The sequence below is a fragment of the Anarhichas minor genome, unplaced genomic scaffold, assembly GCF_050575085.1.
Source record: "Anarhichas minor isolate MPS153535 unplaced genomic scaffold, ASM5057508v1 ptg000113l, whole genome shotgun sequence".
NCBI classification, from domain to species: domain Eukaryota; kingdom Metazoa; phylum Chordata; class Actinopteri; order Perciformes; family Anarhichadidae; genus Anarhichas; species Anarhichas minor.
This window is the reverse complement of record NW_027466559.1, coordinates 389698-410815: the sequence shown is the minus strand read 5'-3', so window position 1 is coordinate 410815 and position 21118 is coordinate 389698. Positions and strand designations below refer to the sequence as shown.

General features: G+C 45.0%; 1 protein-coding gene across 2 annotated transcripts; it reads left to right on the top strand.

Annotated features, from left to right (window-relative positions):
• The first annotated feature begins 10340 nt into the window (after positions 1 to 10340).
• On the top strand, positions 10341 to 18115 carry hoxb3a (homeobox B3a). 2 transcript variants are annotated; one of them, XM_076082917.1, is made up of 2 exons: positions 10341 to 11033; positions 15574 to 18115. In XM_076082917.1, the coding sequence occupies exons 1-2, from the start codon at positions 10433 to 10435 to the stop codon at positions 16434 to 16436; spliced, it is 1464 nt and encodes a 487-aa protein (XP_075939032.1). In that variant the 5' UTR covers positions 10341 to 10432; the 3' UTR covers positions 16437 to 18115. The 2 variants fall into 2 exon arrangements, with proteins under 2 accessions (XP_075939032.1, XP_075939031.1); XM_076082916.1 differs by having other exon boundaries at positions 10365 to 11033; positions 15583 to 18115.
• The last annotated feature ends 3003 nt before the right edge of the window (positions 18116 to 21118 follow it).

Below are 21118 nucleotides of genomic sequence, written 5' to 3'. Positions count from 1 at the left end.
GTGAAAGGCCTTTCCACAAAGTTGGCCTGCAGTTTTATGTCTGCATTTGCTCCCTTGACTACATGGACTGAAATTAAGAAGAAGACTAACGGATTTCTGACAGTTAGGTGAAAAATATATCAACCTATCATTACATAAACAACCTTGATCAAATGTTATATGCAAACATAGTTTGGTGGATAATCTTACACATGGCATTATTGACATATATTCATGTTTTGTGTTGGAGTTTAAATACTTTAAATCTTGTCCTCTTGTCAGCTGAATGCAGTTTCCCAAAAACAGCAACAGAAAATAATTATTTTTGGATTGGAAATTAAATATCCTTGTGTCGCAATTAAAAGGTGGCAGGCATTGAACAGCATTAAAGCATTGAACAGCACATAGAGCAGGAATGCTGCAGCACTCCTCCATGCAGTGGGTTGATCATTAAAGAACTGAGCTGTTGCTCCTCCGGGTCAAAGGTCACTTCTGGAGAGCTGAGTGCCAATATATCACCGAGTGCTGTGGGGCTTCTCTGTTAATACCACCAGATACTTTTTCAAATGTTTTGCCACGAATGTAAAGCAGCAGCACTGATATTTATAAGCATGTCTGAACTTGTGTTTCAGTTGAGTGATTCTGTTGTGATTCAGGTGGAGCTATACGGTTAAAAGAAGTACGAGGACAAAGACTTCTAGAAACTTTACATGAGGCTGATCTTTATTTGTATCCAGCACAGAGACCTTGATAAACAATAGTGAGTATCAGTAAAGCTGTTCTGAAAAAGGATCATATGTGTGTGTGTGTGTGTGTGTGTGTGTGTGTGTGTGTGTGTGTGTGTGTGTGTGTGTGTGTGTGTGTGTGTGTGTGAGGGCTGAGGCAGGCCGGTGACAGCACTACCAGACCAGCAGAGATAAGAGCAGGAGGGAGCCCTGATAACTCCTCTTCGGGTCACGTGAGACTTTAACATGAGACTAAAAATCCATCCAACCCTCCACATTGTCCCTGCAAATTATTAAGAAACAAATATATAAGAAAATATTCCAGTATCACAAACTTGCTTGTGTATGGGGTTTCCGTGAGTCTAAACCCTGCTGTTCTCTCACTTTATGTAAAAGCTCTGCTAAGCTTTACTTGCAGCCTGCCGATACTCCAACTTTAACTTCATCCTGAGACAAAAAAAACAAAACTGCACCCATCTGCATCGTTTTTATTCAGATCCAGGATCCCGATCCAGGAGCATGCATGTAAAAGTCCCCCCTTTCTCCCTCAGCCTCCACTTAAAAATCTGGCTCATCAGCTGTTCTCGGGGGCCTCTGGAGGCGGCCTCCTCCCTTTGTCTCGGCCTATGGGCTAGCTGGCTAAGCTAGTCGGGCCCCTGCATCACTTTCTGGGCAACTTTAGACTAGTCCACTCCTGCTCCCGTGTCGCTCCAAATTTCCCGGCTAGAGATAACCCTGCAGGGGCTGACGTGAAGTGAGGAAAGAGGGGAAAACACAGGGAGGAGACCCTCCGGGGGCTGCGACGGGGATGGACTTTGGCCAGAGATGCGCGTGAGTGCATGGAGGGGAGAAACAATGAATAAGTTTATAGTTGTAGGCTGTAGGAGTAGTGGTGGTGATGGTGGTGGTGCAGGCTGGTACGGGGAGGTCGGGGGGGATCCTTGCTTTTGATTTATGTGTTTGGGGGGAAGCTGTCAGAGAGCAGAAACAGAGGCAGCGCGAGCCACAGATTTATATTCCAGCACTTTAATAAAATACACGAGCCGCTATGCAACAGCACGGACACCGTGGATGCTGTTACAGAATGATTCACCAGGAGAACCACGTTCTGCCACAGCGGAGGGTGGACGTGTACCTGCCCGCATCAGTGCCGGGATGCGTCCTCCTGCTCCGGGACGGAAGCGGGCAAATCGCGCTAAACGTTGTCCGGGATGTGTTCGTTTCTCTCCGGCTGATGCCGAAGTTATTTATGGGCCGCGCGCGTAGCTGCTGGGGAAACAGCTGTTCGCCTCATGGGGCCGCTTCTCGTTCGAGCTTAATTCCCAATTTTCTTTGCCCGTTTTTTCGATAGCTGGAAACATTTCCGACGTTTTTTGTTTTTTTCTTCATCTCCGTTGTTATTGCTGCGGGTTTGTTCATTATTAATGCGAGGCGTTTGTGCGTGTTAACTTTGAGGTTCTCACGGTGCGCTTTGGATTATATTTATTAAGATAATATGCATTGAAATTAATTAGAATCAGGATTTAGAGCATGTTGTTCGATTGCGATCATTTTCTCTTTTGTATATTGGCTGTGATGTTGTCATATTGATGCAATACTTGATGTGCTGACGTTCTCATAACAGGCTATTATATGATATTTAAGAAGCAGCTTATTTATCGTTTGAGTTACTTTATTGTCTTCTTTTTTTTAGGATTATAGACCATCGAACACAGACATGTTGTTTACCTTTCATGCTATTAATACTCCATGAGCTCATTGCACAATATTGTTTCTTATCATTTATGGATCATTTTAGAACATTTTCCATTATTCCCACGTGTAACTGCTTCCTACTGATGGCTTTCAGTGCCATTTTATTTTTCAAACAGCAGAACAAATACGGCGAATATGAAAGCATGTGTAATATGATAACCAGAATCAATAACACGTCAAATCGCTCCCACGCAGCCTTCGTTCCTCCCTCTCGCTCTCACTGCTCTTATTGCTTTTATTCCGGGATATTCAGCGGGAATAATTTCAGGTCAGCGGTACCTGTCAGCGGCCGCTCTCGTCCCAGCCGCTCGATCGGACTACAAGAGGTCTGTGCTCTGTATCGGATTTGAGCGAGACCTTTTGATTGCATATCTCTATCTCTTTCTCTCCCTCCCGTTTCCCCCTGCAGTTCTTAGGAGCTTTCTGGAAGCCGCTTCCTTCCGCCAAAACATCAGCCAATAAGAGGAAATATTTAGGTGAGTCCTGCTGTTTTATTATATATTTCTTTCTTTATTTATTGTGATGCTTTATGTAATGTGAGGAAGAGGTTCATGTTGTATAAACCCTCCTAATTGCATACCCACAATGTCTAAATTTAGACCATTCGAGCTGGTCAAAACACTGCATATATTTTTATTGTTTTATGGACGGGGATTTATTTTTTTATGGGGACAATATATATTTCAAAACAGATTTTATTCTGCACCTGTTGTAGGGTAATCCTCTTTATTAATATGTGTATAATCCTTCTCATTATTGCGTATACTTTAACATTTCCACACCATGATGTTGGAAGTAAGCATAGTAATGTGAGTGAGGAGATGAGGGGATTTTGCTCCACGATTAGTCGATTTACTCCATTTGTTTCCTTTAATAATCGACCGAATCTGCAAAAGGGTGCAGCAGAATGAGTGCATGCAAAATGTGTGTGTGTGGTTGTGTGTGTGTGTAATATCATGTAATGACACGTGCTAATGTCATATAATCCAGCGGTGTGAAGGGCAGTGTGGTGACCGCAGCAGGGTCCCTTCATCATTTCATAAGACAGTTATTAAAACAGTCGCTGCTATAACGACCCCGAAGCTAATAATGGTAACGAAACTAGCACAAGCAGCAGCGTGGAGTCACAGCGGTGGAGTTAATCCATTCAAACCATCAAGGAACAGATATATTTGTTTGCATTGGCATTAACAGCAACACAGAGTCTCTGCACAGTAAAAACAATATCAAATATGATTTCAAATCCCGTAGTCGGAGGAAATTCCTCAGCGTTATCCTCCGTGGCCTACATGTCCCGAGGGGGGAAGGGGAAAAAAGAAAACAAAATGGAAAGAGGATTTCCATGGCTCTGCGAGCCAGAGAGTTTCAGTTGTGAAACCCAATATCCGTGACTCGATCCGAAACACGGATCCGTCGATGCGCGTCTGCCATCCGAGGAAAAAATTAATAAAATAAAGGAAAAGATCTGCCCTCCTTTACGAGCGCCGGCGTGCTTTTACAAGTCAAGACATAGAATCCGCTCTGCTCTCTGCCCACACTGTTGCTCAGTGGAAGAAAGAAGAAGAAAAGAAATAGCAGAAAATAGCTGATTAGTGGTGAAGTTAATGAGTGATGAGGTTGTTTTTCAGCAGCAGTTTGCAGATCCCTCTGTCCTGTCACACACACAAAAAGACGGTCTGAAGGAAAAGTTGCAGTCGGACACATTTCAGGCTCCCACCTACACGGAGCTCATCCTCGCATTTCAGCAGCCCACAGCGAATGCTATCTGTTTTAAAGTTGGGCTGTTTACACACACACACACACACACACACACACACACACACACACACACACACACACACACACACACACACACACACACACACACACATACACACACACACACACACACACACACACACACACACACACACACACACACACACACACACACACACACACTCTCTCTCTCTCTCTCGCTCTCTCTCTCTCTCTCTCGCACACACACGCTGCTGGGTGCGAGAAAACTCATAAATCTTACGTAGCCATAAACGACAGGGGTAGCGTCCTGAATAATACAAATAGAGGGAAGTGGGAGAGAGAGAGAGACAGTCTATTTGGAGGTGTGAGTGTGTGTGTGTGTGTCTGTGTGTGTGTGTGTGTGCGTGTGTATGAAAACCTAGTAAGACACCTTCATATTTTCATTTCATGCACCTCTCTTTGTTTCATTTCCTTCTGGGTTTTCTTGTCACTCCCTTTTTTAGCCTACTTCTTCAAATGTTACATTTCCGCTCCTGTCTTCCTCCACATGTGTCAAAAACACACGTTTGCTCCCTTTAAACGACCTGAAGTGGAGGATTTCAAGTTTCACATCATATCTGTATGTCATACCTGTGATTAACCCCTTTTTTGTTGTTGATTTTACATTGTCTGTATGTCTCCTCCCTCCCACTGTGGCTTCCTTTAATTATTTTTCTATTTACCACTTTCTGTGCATAGTAGCAGTGTGTGTGTGTGTGTGTGTGTGTGTGTGTGTAGGGGGGCGGGACGACGACGACAAGGTGTTGAAATGTTAACAAACACGCTATGGATCTAGTTCCTGCAGAGAGGCCTGAGCTACAGGAGGGGCTCTGTAAAAAAAAGAAGTATTCCCATTCCTGGAAAACTATAGAGGGGGGCTGGGAGCAACTAGTCTCCTCATGATGCCTGTCACCAAATATCAAAAACGATTCACCAAATTGCCACAAACAGGTGCACGGTGCAGTGATATCCCCACTCACTTAACTCACGGAGCTGGCTCTTCAACCGTGAGTGTGTTGTGGCTATAATACACTCCCAAAACAGCGGCAGTCTCACTATGCGTAAGGATTGATAAACATGTAAGAAATATTAGTGCCATGAAGTCACCCGACATCTTTGCAGTGAGCTGAATGGTGTTGAACTGTTTGCCCCTAAAGGTGTCCTCAGGTGAGGTCAATGCTTGTATATACTTTATTTATCATTTTGTATTTTGTTCGATTGCGAGCCTCTAGTTTGGTTTTAGTTCCTATCATTTGGATTGAGCTTGGTTCTATCTGAATAAATGGACTACAGCTAATCCACAGCCAAACTCAGCACACGAAGAACTGCTATCACCTGATTTGGAAATGAAACTAATATGGCTAATGCTAACTGTCTAAGGCTGTTTATCTGTAGCCACCCTGACCATTAGCATTGCCGATAAATAAGATAAATGTACCCCTGTGTATTGAAGCATATTAATAACAAATGGCAGTGAAGGGCATCGAAACAGGAGTTCCATAAAGTTTAAAACATGTTGTTGTTGTTGATGTTGTTGTTGTTTTTACATTAGGGTACACATAGGCTAAAAGTTACGCCCATGTGAAAATAGCTTGTGTGTGTTAACATAACTGCTGGTAGATAATTCCAATTTAAAAGACTCAATTCTGAACTAATGGCGCCATTTAAAAAGTAGCCCGGTTGTATGGGATTAACACAACCGCCTGCTGCGTGTTTTCACTTCCAGCCAGTGGAATTAGCATAATGTGTGAGTGACGCCGAGGTGTTTGATGGGGGGGAATGAACGCGTCCGCGAGTCAAGCCCCGTTATTTCCTCCGTAACACCCCACACGAGCGTCGCTGATACCCGGGCGGCGCGTTGTCAACAACATAACGAGAACGGGCTACCTACTGGATAGGCTACCACAGCCACAGTCACCGCTAGGCCCGCCATAGGCTGCCGCCGCTGGCCGTGTGGAATAAGCCCAACGGCTAAAGCCTCCCAGGGACCGGAGCGAAGCGGGAGCTGGAGAACCAAAACAGAGAGGAAGACGCGGAGGGAGAGAGGCGGGAGACCCGGGGAGACGGAGAAGTGGAAGGAAAAAGAAAAGAAGGGCGCTCAACCGCCCTAAAAAAATGCGATGGGTTGACATTTCGTGGCGGACCTGTTCCTCAGAGGCGGTCTGAACGAGTGGCTGGCTGGCAGCGTGAGCGACAGAAGCTAAAAGGGAACGCAATTTGAGGCCATTGTTATCAGCCAGCGGCGGTGCAGGCAGCGCTGGTGCTGGGGCGGAGGGTGGAGGGGGTGGTGGTGGTGGGGGGGCGCAAGCAGGCTCCCGGTAAGCTCGTTCAGCTCGTGCGCTAGCTTTCCTGCCTGTAGCCTTATTGGCGTAGGCTACACCAAGCCCGTACGTTAATACTGCCCCGTGTATCGACTGTCTCGAGCCCGTCCATCTCTCATCCAGTCCGCCGTTCATGCCACACGGTGTCCGACTCGCCGCCCAAGCGCAGCCCGGTCCGCAGCCGCCACCACTGCCTTTGGCTCCAGGAGGTGGTGTTGTGGTGGTGGTCGCGAGCAGCCGTGCTAGAGTCTCGAGACAGCACCGGAGGAGCAGCGGGCTTGCGGGGAGAAGAAGAAGAGGAAGAGGAGGATAAGAAAAAAAAAAAAACAGGAGAGAAAGACTGCGAGCGGATTCGTTATTTATTTAATTATTTATTATTGTTATTGATTAACCCACGCGCGTGAGGACCTAATATGTGATGCTGTGTTGCCGGGTCCGTGCCGGACTGGACCGGGACCGCCGGTGCTAAAGAAGGTAAGGAGCATCACCGGCGGGCGGGCAGGCCAGCCGGGTGCTGCGCGAGCTCGAACAACACAACCAGAAATACACGAGTGTTTGTTCGCTGAGCAGTTTGTGAACCGCGGAGCGGCGGGCTCAGTGATTTATGGCCCGTATGACTTCAATCCCGGTTCAAGAAGAGTTCACAATGCTTTAAGCTGCCGTAGCTATACCCGCCGCAAGCAGCCCCCCTTCTTCTCTCGGCCTTCCATCTGTCCCTTTTCTTTCTCTTCTTCTCCCTCTCGTTTTCTTCTCATATTCCCTCCTCTTCCTCACTTAAAGCTATTTATTTACAATGCAACGGCCGCCCATTATTGTTTCTGTTATGAATGATCTATATACTTCTCCCTGTTGGTTACTTTCTCCCCCCACGGGCCTCCGTTGTTATTATTATGTTTGCTAATATCTGAGACTATAGTTAACATTTAAATGTTTTGATGCAGTTATTTAATTCGCACATGTATAGGGGTTTCACTGTTCGTTGATTTCAACCTAAATCCAGGCCATGGGCATGGCAACAATAGCTCTGATCTGGCCAATCTTGTATTATTTCTGGGCTGGGCTCCATGTTATTGGCCCCCCTCTCTCTCTCTCTCACTGTGTGTGTGTGTGTGTGTGTGTGTGTGTGTGTGTGTGTGTGTGTGTGTGTGTGTGTGTGTGTGTGTGTGTGTTAATGGGATAAGGAATATGTGGATTGTCCAAGTTAATGCATTCTCTGTGTGACTCCCTGCCTGCATTGCTCCTCGCATGGCGGACGCCATTTGTAATTTTATATCCCAGGATAAAACACAGACACTGGACACCACTGGCCGACCTCTCCCTCTCCATCTCTCTCTCTCTCTCTCTCTGTTGTTTTTGTTTGGGTGGCTGTTTCTCTGTCAGTGTAAGTGGATTATTTAGGGAGGCATCTAGTAAAGTTGGTGATTGTATTAAACTGCAGCGCTACAAGCAAGGGGGCAGAGACATTACGTGTTCCGTATAATGGCGAAACAGCATATGATTTAATAACATATTCCTCCTACACTCACTGCCATGGCCTCTCTCTCTCCCTCCCTCTCTCTCTCTCTCTCTCTCTCTCTCTCTCTCTCTCTCCCTCTCTCTCCCTCTCTCTCTCTCTCTCTCTCTCTCTCTCTCTCTCTCTCTCTCTCTCTCTCTCTCCCTCTCTCCTTGGGACTATTCCTCAGAGTAAATAATTCGGATTCCAGCTTGTCTACTAGAAAGATAAATGGCTGACATGTGTGACGTGCTGAGAGCTGGAGAAGAGCTGGACTGTCTGTCTACTCACAAAAAACAGAATAATAGTATATATATATATATATATATGAATTATATGGGCAATGTTTATTTAGGTATATAGCTATACATTTTACCCAAAACATTCACATCTGAAAGAGGAAGTATTTTCTCTTGCTCTCTTGCTCTTTATTTCTCTTTGTTGATACACTATTATTTAGGCCTCGTGCGCTGCTGGTGTTTACAGAAATAATTGTACTGAATAAACTGTAGACGAACCACGAACATAGCGTAGCCATAACCTACTACTGGAAATAATTTCACTTTTATTTTTAGCATTTGTTTGTAGCTTTTTGCAGCGTAGGCCTTATTTAACGGTGCCACTTATTTTCGCACGCGCTTTAATTATGCATTTTAGTTTGATGTTTTTATATATATTCTCCAGCAATGAAACCCGGAAGTGGCTTTACTTGATTTTAATATTGTTAACTAGACTTGGTGGCTTCCAATAGGCCCACCTGTGTGCTGGGGAATGAATTATTGCTAACATTTACAGTTGGCGGGCCTCAGGAGTTAGCTTCAGTGCTAGCATGCCGAACCGCTGCGTTAGTGTCAGATGGCGGAGCCGCTTCCCCTCCAGCTTCTCCCCGTTCAACATTTTATCTCTACCGATGAGCAATGAGTGCCAGGTGCTCCCTCGCGCCTGACAAGCCGGCCCTCTCGTGGCACACAGGCCCACCCTTAGCGGTGAGGGTGAGATGGGGAGTCTGTGGGGGCTCACACTGCTGTTGGTTCTTTTTTTCTCCCTTCCGCTCCTTTTCCCTGGGCCGTGATAGAGCACTCGACCCTATTGAATCACGGACTCGTGAAGGTTCGGTCTTTTTTATTTTCTATCCATCTTGATGGCCTCTTTTGTTCTGAAGTTAAAAATGTCTTAATTTTGACATTCCTCTTTTTAAACCGTATTAACCAAATAGAATAGTCTGGAAATCATTATTTCCTTTAACCAAAAAAAGAAGAATGTTTTGAGAAATATTCCCGAGATCCCCTTCTTCAGCATCTTCAAATTGCTAATTGGGAGCACCGTTAATACGTTTTTATTTTTTACTCTGTTTAGAAAATCCCCCCAAAAAACATCGTAATAACTTGCAATAATACTTTATTTTTCCTCGGACCTGTTAAAAGAAAATCTCCCGTGATGGCAGCAGCAGCGTTTTTATTCAGCAGCAAACGATCGCTTCCGGAGATAGACTCCTATGAGTGAGGTAACAGCCGAGCAGACGGAACACACTAAATCATACGTGGAAGGCAGAGGCTGACATAAATAGGCTCCCTACATCAGTCACACCGGGAGAACAGACACACACGGGCCGCATCCACTGCCGCCATCACGCGACCAAATGTACCGTTCGGCTTGAATAACAGCAGACATGGCGGGGTCATGCTTTATTATGAACCATACGAAATTAAATATTCAGAAAAACAATTCTGAATGAGGGATAGAAACATAATGACATGTTCATGTTTAAAACAATAATGAAAATACTTTTTTCTGTCATTTTATTCCCAAATTCAAAGGTAAAGCATGTTCATCATTCTTAGATTAATTGCTGAAAAATAGAGAATAATTAGTTCATATCAATAATTACAACAACTACTTTTATGACCACGTCCACTCTAAATAATACGGGTTGGCTGTTATGTAAATACTTATAAAAATAAAAATATCAATAATGATAATAATGATAATAATAATAACTTGTAATTACAAAAATGTGAATTTCTGTGGAAATCCAACATTGGCTAATGAGTGTATGTGTGTGTGTGTTTGCCCTCCTGATGCCTCCTCCACTAGAGCATCTGCAGGCTGTTCACTGGGCTCAGAGGGGAGGGGGAGGGTTAGGGGGGGGGGGGGTGAGGAAAGAAAAGCAGTGGTTTCTATTCATGTCATGACGCCTTTCATGGGAGGAAGATGGATTTATCTCTCTCATTTCTCCGTTCTGCCTCTCCTAACCTTTCAGGTCAGATTGCAGGAGGCCGCTGGAGAGACACCGTCACGTGACCCCCGGTGCCAAATGGTCTTCCGGCAGCAGCTCTCAGCAAGGACCGGAGCACACGAAGACGCCGCCACCTCTCTCAGAAATGCAGAAGACAACCTACTACGACAACTCCTCTGCGCTCTTCGGTGGCTACTCGTCCTACCAGGTGCAGGGGGCGGCGGTGGCGGCGGCAGCGGCGGCTGCCAACGGCTTCGGGGGCTACGATGCACCGGTCCCAGTGTCCCACCACCAGCCGGCCTTCCAGTCAGCGGCCCACCTGGACGTGGATTCGTACCAGCGCTCGGCCTGCTCGCTACAGTCACTGGGCAGTAACGGCGGCCACCAGCAGCAGCAGCAGCAGCAGCTAGCCAAGACCAAGGAGCTGAACGGCAGCTGCATGCGGCCCAGCCTGCCCTCCGAGCACCACCCGGGCTCCCAGGTGTCCCCTCCACTGCCCCCCAACCCCAGCAACGGCAATAACGGGGCCCAGCAGCCAGGCGGCGCCGCTGGGGCCTCCTCCATCTCCAAATCGGGCCCCAATAAGTCGTCCAACTCTTCCTCCTCCATATCGTCCTCCACGTCGTCCTCCTCCTCCTCGCTGCCCCCCAACCCCACTGTGGCCAAGCAGATCTTCCCCTGGATGAAAGAGTGTCGACAGGCGACCAAGCAGAAAAACTGTTCGCCCAGCAACAACTCTGGCAATGGTGTGTTCCACTACACCTGTCTCTGTCTCTCTGTCTGTGTCTGCTTTGATGCCCCTCCCCTCCCCACAGCCCCACACAAACAACATGTCCTCTTACACCAGTCTCTCCTTCCTCATTTTTTTCTTTCCTCAGTCCCTTTTGTCCTCCTTCTATTTCTTCCTCCCTTTATTTTCCTTCCTCATTAGCTCCTTTTTCTCTTCCTATTATCGTCCCATCACCACGTCCCTCTTTCCTCACCTCTCTTATCAACATCCCCTTTCAAGCTCCGGATCCCCGGAGGATTTAAAAGGTTTCTCAGACTATCACTGCAAAACAGGTTTCCATAGGCTGTGGTTCAGACTACTGGTCAAGCTGGTAATCTGTAGTCTGCTCTGGTCCAAGGTCATTTTAGGCGTCTAATAATGTTTTAAAATGATCAGCTGGTGAGCTGGATTCACCAAAGCATTCCTACATCTCACTGAGAAAGCAAGGCAGCTGAAAGGTCCAGTCTGACTTCATCAGCAGGGTAACTTTAAAAAAACAACAACTTAAAAGGCAAGCGGTGAAGAGGTCAAAGGTCAGAGGCATGGCAGACTGACAAATATTCCAGCGAAACCTAGAGGTAAACATGTTAAAAGCAGGAAGAACATTTATATTTGTAATGGCTAGTTTTTTTAAGAAAAGGATGTAGTTATTTATATGATGTGTGCAAATGAAATATAGATGCTTGGATTCAACAAATGAAGATCTAAACAAATGCTGCGCCTCTTTTTTTAGAGTGAGATAAGTATTATGGCAAGTGCAGTGTCAGGAGGTTATTAGCTTAGCTTAGCATAAAAAAAGATAGAGCTTGAAATAATGCACCGAACACCTCTCAAGCTAACTAATACCAACTAATGAACGCGTTGCATCTTTTTTTTGTTTAATCAGAACACAATGTAAAAGCAAGTATGTGTGGTTTTAGAGGGAGTCACATGCTGGCTCTGTTTCTTTCTGCCAATCAACAGCCAGATGCAGCGACTTCCTGGAGGCAAAGGCATGACCCGCCCTACGCTCACTCTGATTGGCTAGAACTCGGTGCCTTTGTGGGTTGGATTAGTTAGGTTTAAACGGAGCAGCGAGGTTAGTCAGGGTTATGGTAAAGGTTTCTGAGCGGATGGATTCATCTAGAAACAGTTCCAAGGGTTACCCTAACCAAACAGCAGAAAGGTGGAACAGAGAGCGATTTAGTGTTCAGTAAAAGGACCTGAAATGAAGTTGGACTTGATAGAGAAACAATCACGGACTATAACACACGACTACAGTAACAGTAGTCACTGTTAGGATAGTGCGGCTAACCAGCTGGCACAAAGCTGCAGCCGATAGCCTGTACACCTCCCTTCATTCATTGACTTCCTCCAAACCTCTCCCCTCTCTGCTAATTGCTTGCTCTCCTTCCTCCCCTCTTCGGCCTCCTCTCTCTCTCCTCCTCCTCCTCCTCCTCCTCACCTTCTTGGAAAGCCACAGCAAGAAAGGAAGATATTAAAACGGGTGAATTTAAATGTTACGTACGATAACAGATGAATAGATCTTCAGACATGCAGACGTTTGAAATGGAAGATATTAGGGAATGTGGGGAGGTGATGAATTTGAATATCATCTGCATGTCTGATAACAGGCGAAGGAAACGGTGATTGAGACAGACACATTGGTAGTTATCAATGAGGAAGAGTACGCTCCGCCATAATGAATATGAGTCTGGTATTCAGAAGGCATTCAGCTGACTGGGCCGAGGGTTGAGGAGAGATTACACTGCTTATTGATGAGGATTTGAAACCATCGTTTTTTGAGAATGTCACCATCTCCGCGAGACGGATGATGTGATGGTTACCTCTCTCATCGCTCTGTCTCTGTGAGAGTCAACTGTTTACACTGTTCAGAGAGAGAGAGATAGGATCTCAGTGCGTGGTATCATTGGTATGAACGCATCGCAGGCGTGCCCGTACATAACAATATATTCATAACAGAGACGAGAGAGATGGAAGAGGCACTGGAGTTCAGCTCCTCTGTCTACTGTGGAATAAACAGCAGCCCAGAGGCAGCTAAGGATCAGCTGTTACTGTTGGAGTCTATGTGCTTCAGCAGCATACCGACCCTCGTTTCAGTCCTTATGACACATGGAACCTTCACAGTTTCTGGGTTTAGATTATGTAGTGACTTTTTGACATTCATGCTCATGGCACATGGTTAAAAACAAAAAAGTATGTTCACACCATACATGAATACTCTGGAAAGATTGAAGAAAACAATATATCCTTTGTTTTTATAGCTCTAGCATAAAAAGGCATATAAAGGCCATTGTAGGTATAAAAAAAATCTAATTAATTAAAATAAAAAGTACGAAGGCAGGGGAGGGGGAGGGGGTAATATTCAGAGAGAAAAAACAAATATTACATGAAAAAAACCTCTAATCTTTCAAATTAAAGGGGTTCATTTACGAGAAAAACACTTGAATATTCTCTGAGATTAAAGTCACAAATTTGCAACTTCCCCCCCCTTGGTTCCACATTGTTTCACTCTAAAGGTTGGGTCAACCTCATCACACCACACATGTCCTAAATTTGCAACTTTAATCTCTTTAATATTTTTTTACTTTATAATCTCATGGAATATTTTAGGTCATTATAAACTCGCTGGTTATTAAACATCAAAAGCAAACTAAATCAACGTCCTACCTCAACTTTGACCTTTTGTAGTCGTGTGTACAAGGCACACCTAGCTACAGCTAATACATCACAACCTCATGGAGGCTATAATGTTCGGCTTATGTTTTAGAGAACTTAGTTTTTGGTGCTGAAAGAGGTTTCTTGCTCTACCCTCATTGGTATAAATGGGTTGGAGATCATATTAGAAACACCCTCAGTATGATGCAACAACATCACACTGAACATTATAACATTCATGACCTTCTGCTGCATTATAATTCCATTAGGTGTACCTAATAAACTGGCAATTTAGTTTAGATAATCTGGTTTATCTGTCAAGTTAAGTTGTCAGTTGTTTGTTCACCCGTTTGACATCTTCTATTTACTGATAGTATCTTTGTTGATGATGATATCGTCAGTACGTGTGAAGGCCAGAGGGTTCAGCAATGCTGAGCAACGGCAGTGATTCAGAAAATAAACATTTATGATACAGGCTACCTAAATTCTGAATTTTAAAACTCATTTTGGAATTGATGTTACAAAATTAACCTCATTTGTTAACGCTTCATTGTAAGGTCCTTATGATAACTGTGGTTTAATAGGCAATAAGGCCCTTATGAGTCCTTTTAAAATGCTTATTAACATTAATAAGTGTTAATAAGACTGTATAAGTGTTAATAATCGCATCATACAAACGTTTATTGTTAGAATATAAGACATGTATGATCACTTATGAGAAACTTGTCCACAGTTTAGACTATTTAAGAATGGTAAGAAAAGGCTTTCTTATATTTGCTCATAATAACTTTCCAAACAAATGAATGATGTCATTGTTAAAGCTTTGCAAAGCTTCTTTTGTAGTTTGATTAACATCAACGCTTATTTTATTATGCATTAATTAGCAGTTAACTGCTTTTTGCTGCTCCTGGATCAAACAATGCCTTAATAAGGACAATACAACATAATAATGCACTTATTAATAACTATAAACACATACAATAAATGTGTGATGATGGTATTATTAACACTTGTTATAGTCTTGATAACACATACTGTTTATAAGCATCTTTTAAGGACTTATAAGGGCCTTATTACCCATTAAGTAACGCTTGTTGACCTTAATATAACGCGCTAGCAATTATTCCTGCTCCCTCACTGTGAGAGTAAACAGGCGTGTGTGACGGGGCTTTGAAGTCCTCTTATCCTCTCAACATCCCTGCTTGTTTTTTATCAAAACTTGACTTTGACTGATAAAGCAGCAGCTTCTATATATTAAGGTATATCAGACTACTTGAGCCCTTTTTGTGTCAGATAACCAGCTATCGTCTAGAATACCTTTCTTTATGAGTTAGTGTAACTATCACATCGAAGCTTGACGTTTTCTCGGTGAGCTGTCTGAGGAGAGCGCGGTCAGCTTCGCTTGCTGGTGCTGCAGCTGCTGTTGCTGCCGGGGGTTTGTCTTTCCAGCCAAGATGCAATTTGGCTGCCCTCGGCCAGCGCCGGAGCCCTCCGTCTCTTAATAACTGCCACTGTTATGAAGTGTTGACAACTAATATCGGGGGATAATTCAGCCGGCACGCCCGGACCACCCTCTGCTTTATTAAGAACCTGAATGCTTTCAATTTCCTCCAGCATGCAGCCTGAGTGTGTTTTATTCTCTCTTCCTCTCTGGCTCTCTCCATTCAGTCCATCATAATTTACCTGCTTCTTACTGACTCCCTTTTTACAATATTTTGTGTAAGTTTCTCCCATTTTCATTCTCTTTATTTTTTAGGGTTTTTTGTGCCCCTGTTTTCTTTTGTTTGGTGACACTTTTTCTCTGCATCCTATCCCTGCCATCATCCATTCCTCCTAATCTCCTCTCTTCTACCCTCCAGCATCAGGAGGAGCTGAGAGCGGCAGCAGCGGGGAGAAGAGTCCCACCGGCGGCTCGTCGGCGTCGTCCAAGCGGGCTCGCACGGCGTACACCAGCGCCCAGCTGGTCGAGCTGGAGAAGGAGTTCCACTTCAACAGGTACCTGTGCCGGCCGCGTCGCGTGGAGATGGCCAACCTGCTCAACCTGTCCGAGCGCCAGATCAAGATCTGGTTCCAGAACCGGCGCATGAAGTACAAGAAGGACCAGAAGTCCAAGGGCCTGAGCTCCAGTTCCGGGGGGCCCTCGCCGACCGGCTCCCCGCCCCTGACCATGCAGTCCTCCGCCAGCTTCCTCAACTCCATGCACCCCATGGTAGGGGGAGGCGGGGTCGGCTACGACGTCCCGTCTCCGCCGTCCTTCGGCAAACCCCACCAGGGAGTGTCTTACTCCATGTCCACTGCCTACTCCAACGTCCCCATGAAGGGCTGTCCCCCCCAACAGAAGTACGGCGCCCCAGACCCGGACTACGGCGACCCCCATCCTCACCATGGCCTAGTGCAGGCCAACAATGCTGGCTACGGGACTCCCACCAACATGCAGGCCAGTCCAGTCTACGTGGGGGGTGGCAGCTACGTGGAACCCATGCCCGGCTCGGGGCCCTCCATGTACGGGCTAAACCACCTGGGCCCCACACCGCCTCACCACCAAACCATGGACTACAACAGCGCGGGGCCCATGTCGGCCGCCAACCAGCACCACGTGGGTGGAGGGGGCCCCCCGGGTCCCTGCGACCCGCCCACGCACCCGACGTACACCGAGCTGTCGGCTCACCACACCTCGACTCAGGGCAGAATCCAGGAAGCACCCAAGCTCACTCACCTGTAGCAGGTTTGGAACAAAAACCGAAAACGTAGGAAGTAGTGAAGACGACACACAGAACGCGTGAAACGACGCGACTCACTAACAGACGAACTAACATGCGGGGACTCTACTGCTGCAACGGGACGGCAGGAGAGACAAAGGGAGACAGACAGGGGCCGTCCAGTGGTTGGTCCTTTGCTCTACAGAGTTGTGTTGTCCAGCCACCTTGTTTCCACTGCCTTCTGAATAGGGCTAAGCCTTCACTGTTCTCTTTAAAGTGCAGCTAATTTGATTTAAAAAACACAATGGTTGTGCCTATTATTAAGTAGCATGAACACAAACCATTTATGTTGCTCAAAAACGTAAACAAAAGGCACTCCGCAGTGTAACGGTACTGAAGTCAACGGTAGTTGCCAAACATTTCCAAGTATTTTTTTAAAAACCGGGACCAAATTTACTATTTTACATCCTCGTACAAGGAAATTATTTCTTTTACACGAGCCTTTTTAGAGCAATTTACACTCTCGAGCGTCCCAGGTGCAGCGAAGCATATTGTAGGCGCGGGAGAAGAAGTGTACAGTCAATTGTCTCCCACGTCCCCCCCTGGGGACAATAAATGTCAGGAAGCTGATCTGGCGGCACCGATGCAGAGACATATCGGCAGCTGTACGGCACAACGGGATCTGAAGGCGAGCCCCGTGGTTCAGTCTGATAATCCACTGCGCTGTCAATCAGAAAACTACAATGTGGACTATTTCAGTTCTTCTGTTACAGAATATCTCAGAAACAGAAAAACAAACACAAATGGCAGTGCATTCTCTTTGCATAATGTGTTTAAGTTACACAGCAAAATAAATGCAAAGCGTTTTTTGTGTGCGTGTGTGTGGAGCACACTGCAGCTGTAGCTCAGCTAGCATGTTTGGTGGAGCTGTAGTATGTTGTTTAAAACTGTAAATTGGTGATATATTCCCCGCACACACACACACACACACAACAAGCAGCTCTCCCGCCTGGTGAATGAAATAGTTGAGATTTGAATGGGCGGTTTAACGAGGTGGTCAGATTTATGACGCTGAGCTCATGGCAGCACGGGTTGTTGTCAGCCGGGCCGAGCTACGTGGTGAGCAGCACATGTGTACAACAGAAATGTACGAGGTTCCACGAGTCACATTACAAACACACTGGATGGTCCTCCCCTTCCGCTGTCTCCTCCCGCCTCCTGCCGGACCGAATCACTACTAACCCACCGGCTCCTGTCTGTGGCAGCAGCACATGGCTTCTGAAGGAGGCCAAAACATGTTCCCACAATCCGCCACAGACCCCCCCCTCCACACACACACACACACACACACACACACACACACACACACACATCCATCAACCACATGTGCACCCACTGCCCCCTCCCATCAATCTAAACAGGGTTTAAGAAGCTACGAGCTCAAAGGCTAAGCTAGCTCCCATGTAGACGCACATCTGCGCTAAGCGAAGCTCGCGCCTCCACACACACACGCACAGCAATGCTAAGCTAGCTTCCTTTCGTTGACATACATCCACAGCCAGGTGAGCAGCTGTTGACATCTTTACACAAACACAGGAGAGGACATGGAAGAGACATTTTAATGTTCTTGTTTTAGCACATCATCGACACAGGGTAAATAATAAGAGTGGAGAACACTATTTATTTATGTTTGGGTAAGTCATCGCCCTTCTCTCCCCCCCCCCCCCTCTCTCTCTCTCTCTCTATCACTCTCTCCCCCCCCCCCCCCCCCCCCCTCTCACTCTATCACTTTGGAAGGTTTCTCTTTGGCTACATTAGCGAACACCAATGCAGAATTTGTCCACCTTCTATATCGTTTTGTTTTGTTCTCACATATCTTGACTTTTAACGTGGATACAGGGTATATATTTGAACAAAAATGCATGTCCCAGATATGTGAGCTGATGTGTGTCACACTTTGTTTTATTAAAAACAACCGGGTTTATTTGTTTGAACGGTCTCTGCTGTTCTGGAAATAAACCTCCCGTATTGTTTTTGTTTTTTTAAAGTGCAGATCTACACAAAAGCTTTTCAAATCCGGGCATCATTGTTGCACTTAGAGTTTACATTTTGATGGTTAAAGGTAAAAAAAAGAATAATGATGAAATCTTATTTTGAAGACGGAAGGCCCTCCAATCAAAGCGTCTTTCGCCAATGTGTGTTCAAGTGAACATTCATATATAAATATTTATTTGTTATAGCCAGTTTAAAAAAAAGAATTTCTGTTTTGTATTATTATTATTTATCCTTAATGTATTTATATCGAGAAAAAATACTGTACTTTTTTAGTATTTACCTGTTATGAAAAAAAAAAAAAAACGTTGTGTTTCTTCTTGTCCATTGTACTGAAGTTCCATTTAATTTTTTAGTTCTTTTAGTTCTTGTATTTTAGAAGAATACGTAGTTTTTATGTTCCTATAATGACCCTTGTACATACATGTCTTGGCTTGTACAGGGAAACAGGCAAGGATGGGGATCGGTGACCCGTCCACGCATAGTCGGAAACATTTAGACAAACTACTAGCTGGAAAAAAAGAACGAGTCTTTCTTTTTTTGGGGAGAAAAACAACTTCTTTCTTTGTCCTTTGTAGCTCCTCTTTTCTTTCATTGTTGAGAGGGTTGTCTGTCGAACAATTCTTTAATAAAATGTTATGTTATTCACAGATATCTTCGGTTTGTTTATGATTCTCAGGTGCTTTCACTTATTCAAACGTTATCGTCCATATCAGCAGTGTTGCTGCAGGTAAAAACCTGTCGCGGCCAGTTGTGTTGACTGTCATGTCTTTGGACTGCGGTTACCTGCCAACGGTGACAAAACAACTATGAAAATAAGCTCAACTTTTAAAGTAAAGTATGTTTTTGTTGATTATCAACTTTGGCAAAATGTCAACCTACTGTCCCTTTAAAATCAGCTGACCTCAAGGATAGAACCCAAAAAGCAACATGAAAAACCACTGTCTCAAAGTATAACGTAAAGCTGCAGGACAAATGACTGTTTATCTCCCACAATCCTTTGCTTTAAAGCTGCTGTGTGCTGGTCGGCGTCCCGGCGTGGGGATCATGCGCGTTCTACCGCGATGTGATGTGACTGTCGAGGATCTGGTGTAGGTGTGACTTCTTTCCAACAAGCGGGGCTGACCTGACACTGACGGGTCAGCATTGGATATCGGGTCGATACCTCGGGGCTAAAGCATGGCATCGCTGTCAGAAAACCCTCCCAATAATTACTTGTGAAGCCGAGAGCGACGTGTAACATGTCAGAAGTAAAGAACAAATCTTTCGGAAAACGTCTCTTTTGAGGCTTTAGAAAGAAGGCAAAGCAGCTGCTACTATTCCACTGGCTGGTGTTCATTTACCGTACTGATTACCAGCAACGATCCACACATGCCGATGTGTGTCAGACACCGGGCTTCATCCCGGTGAAGGTCTAAGGTCGGATCCAAGAACTGTACCTGAACTAAAACCTGATACTTGTTGCCGCTTGTTCTTTTTTCAAGGGTCCGCTCTCTGAGAAGGAAACATTGACTTTAGCTCTGTTGTTTTTGTCTGACAGCAACATCTGTGTTCAGTACCAGTAAAAGCTCTCAGTATTGCACAGCATCTGGAGGATTATATTTGATTGACCCAGATGCTGGAGAAAACATTTAAGACTCAATTTCATGATTTAAAATAGAGTTGTTTTCATGTTGAGTTAATCCGTTCTGTTGGAGCGGCAAAGTGGCAGCAAGGCAACTCTGATCAACCCCCAAACACACAAACGCTGGCTGCTGAGGTGTCCTTGAGCAAGACACTAACGCCCCATCTGACCTCTCAACCTGGACGCTTCACACCAGAACGATCTGTTCCTCTGCACGATGGGTGCTCACTTTAAATCCAGAGGTAGAACATAAGTGCTGTGACTTAAAATGGTGAGCGAGACCATGTGGTGTGGTTGAAAGCTCTGGTGGAGCCTTCTTTAAGTTAACCTCTGTGAGAAAGCAGCAGATGGTTGGAGTTATTTAAATGTATTGGTCTTTTTTACTGTCTAACTAACCCTCCTGTTTGATCATTTATTATTTGTTTGACTATTTATTTGACTTTCTTTTAATAATTGACTGCTGAGTGTTAACTTTCTGGATTGACTTCATTTACTTTTGCTCTTGCTGAGAATGTTCATTTTCCCTCTTGGGGTCAGAATAGTTTGACCCTTTTCAACAGATAGGTGACCCAAGACACATTTCTTCTTAAAGGGACAGTTCCCCCCCAAAAATCAAAAACACATACTCTTACTTTTACCTGTGGTGCTATTCATGAATAGTTGTGAGTGGGCTACTTTTTCGGAGACATCGGCCACAACAGACCTCGTGGTCACAACAACAGAGGTTGCTGTTGAGTTTTGTGTGATAGTCCCATTACATTGGAGAGAAGACAGACTTATTCTACGGAAGATATCTCCAAAACTAGACAACTCACACCAAAACTATCTAAAATATGGATTTTGGAGTGAACTGCCCCTTTAATGTTTTCTCTCTTTTCAACTTTATTTTTCCCTTGTTGTGTCTTTAATGTTTTCTCTCTTTTCAACTTTATTTTTCCCTTGTTGTGTCTTTATTTTCACATGCATGCTGATCCAATGTGTCCTGTGATGTTGTTTATGACTAAAAAAAGCACTGAGGCCTGCGCCTTG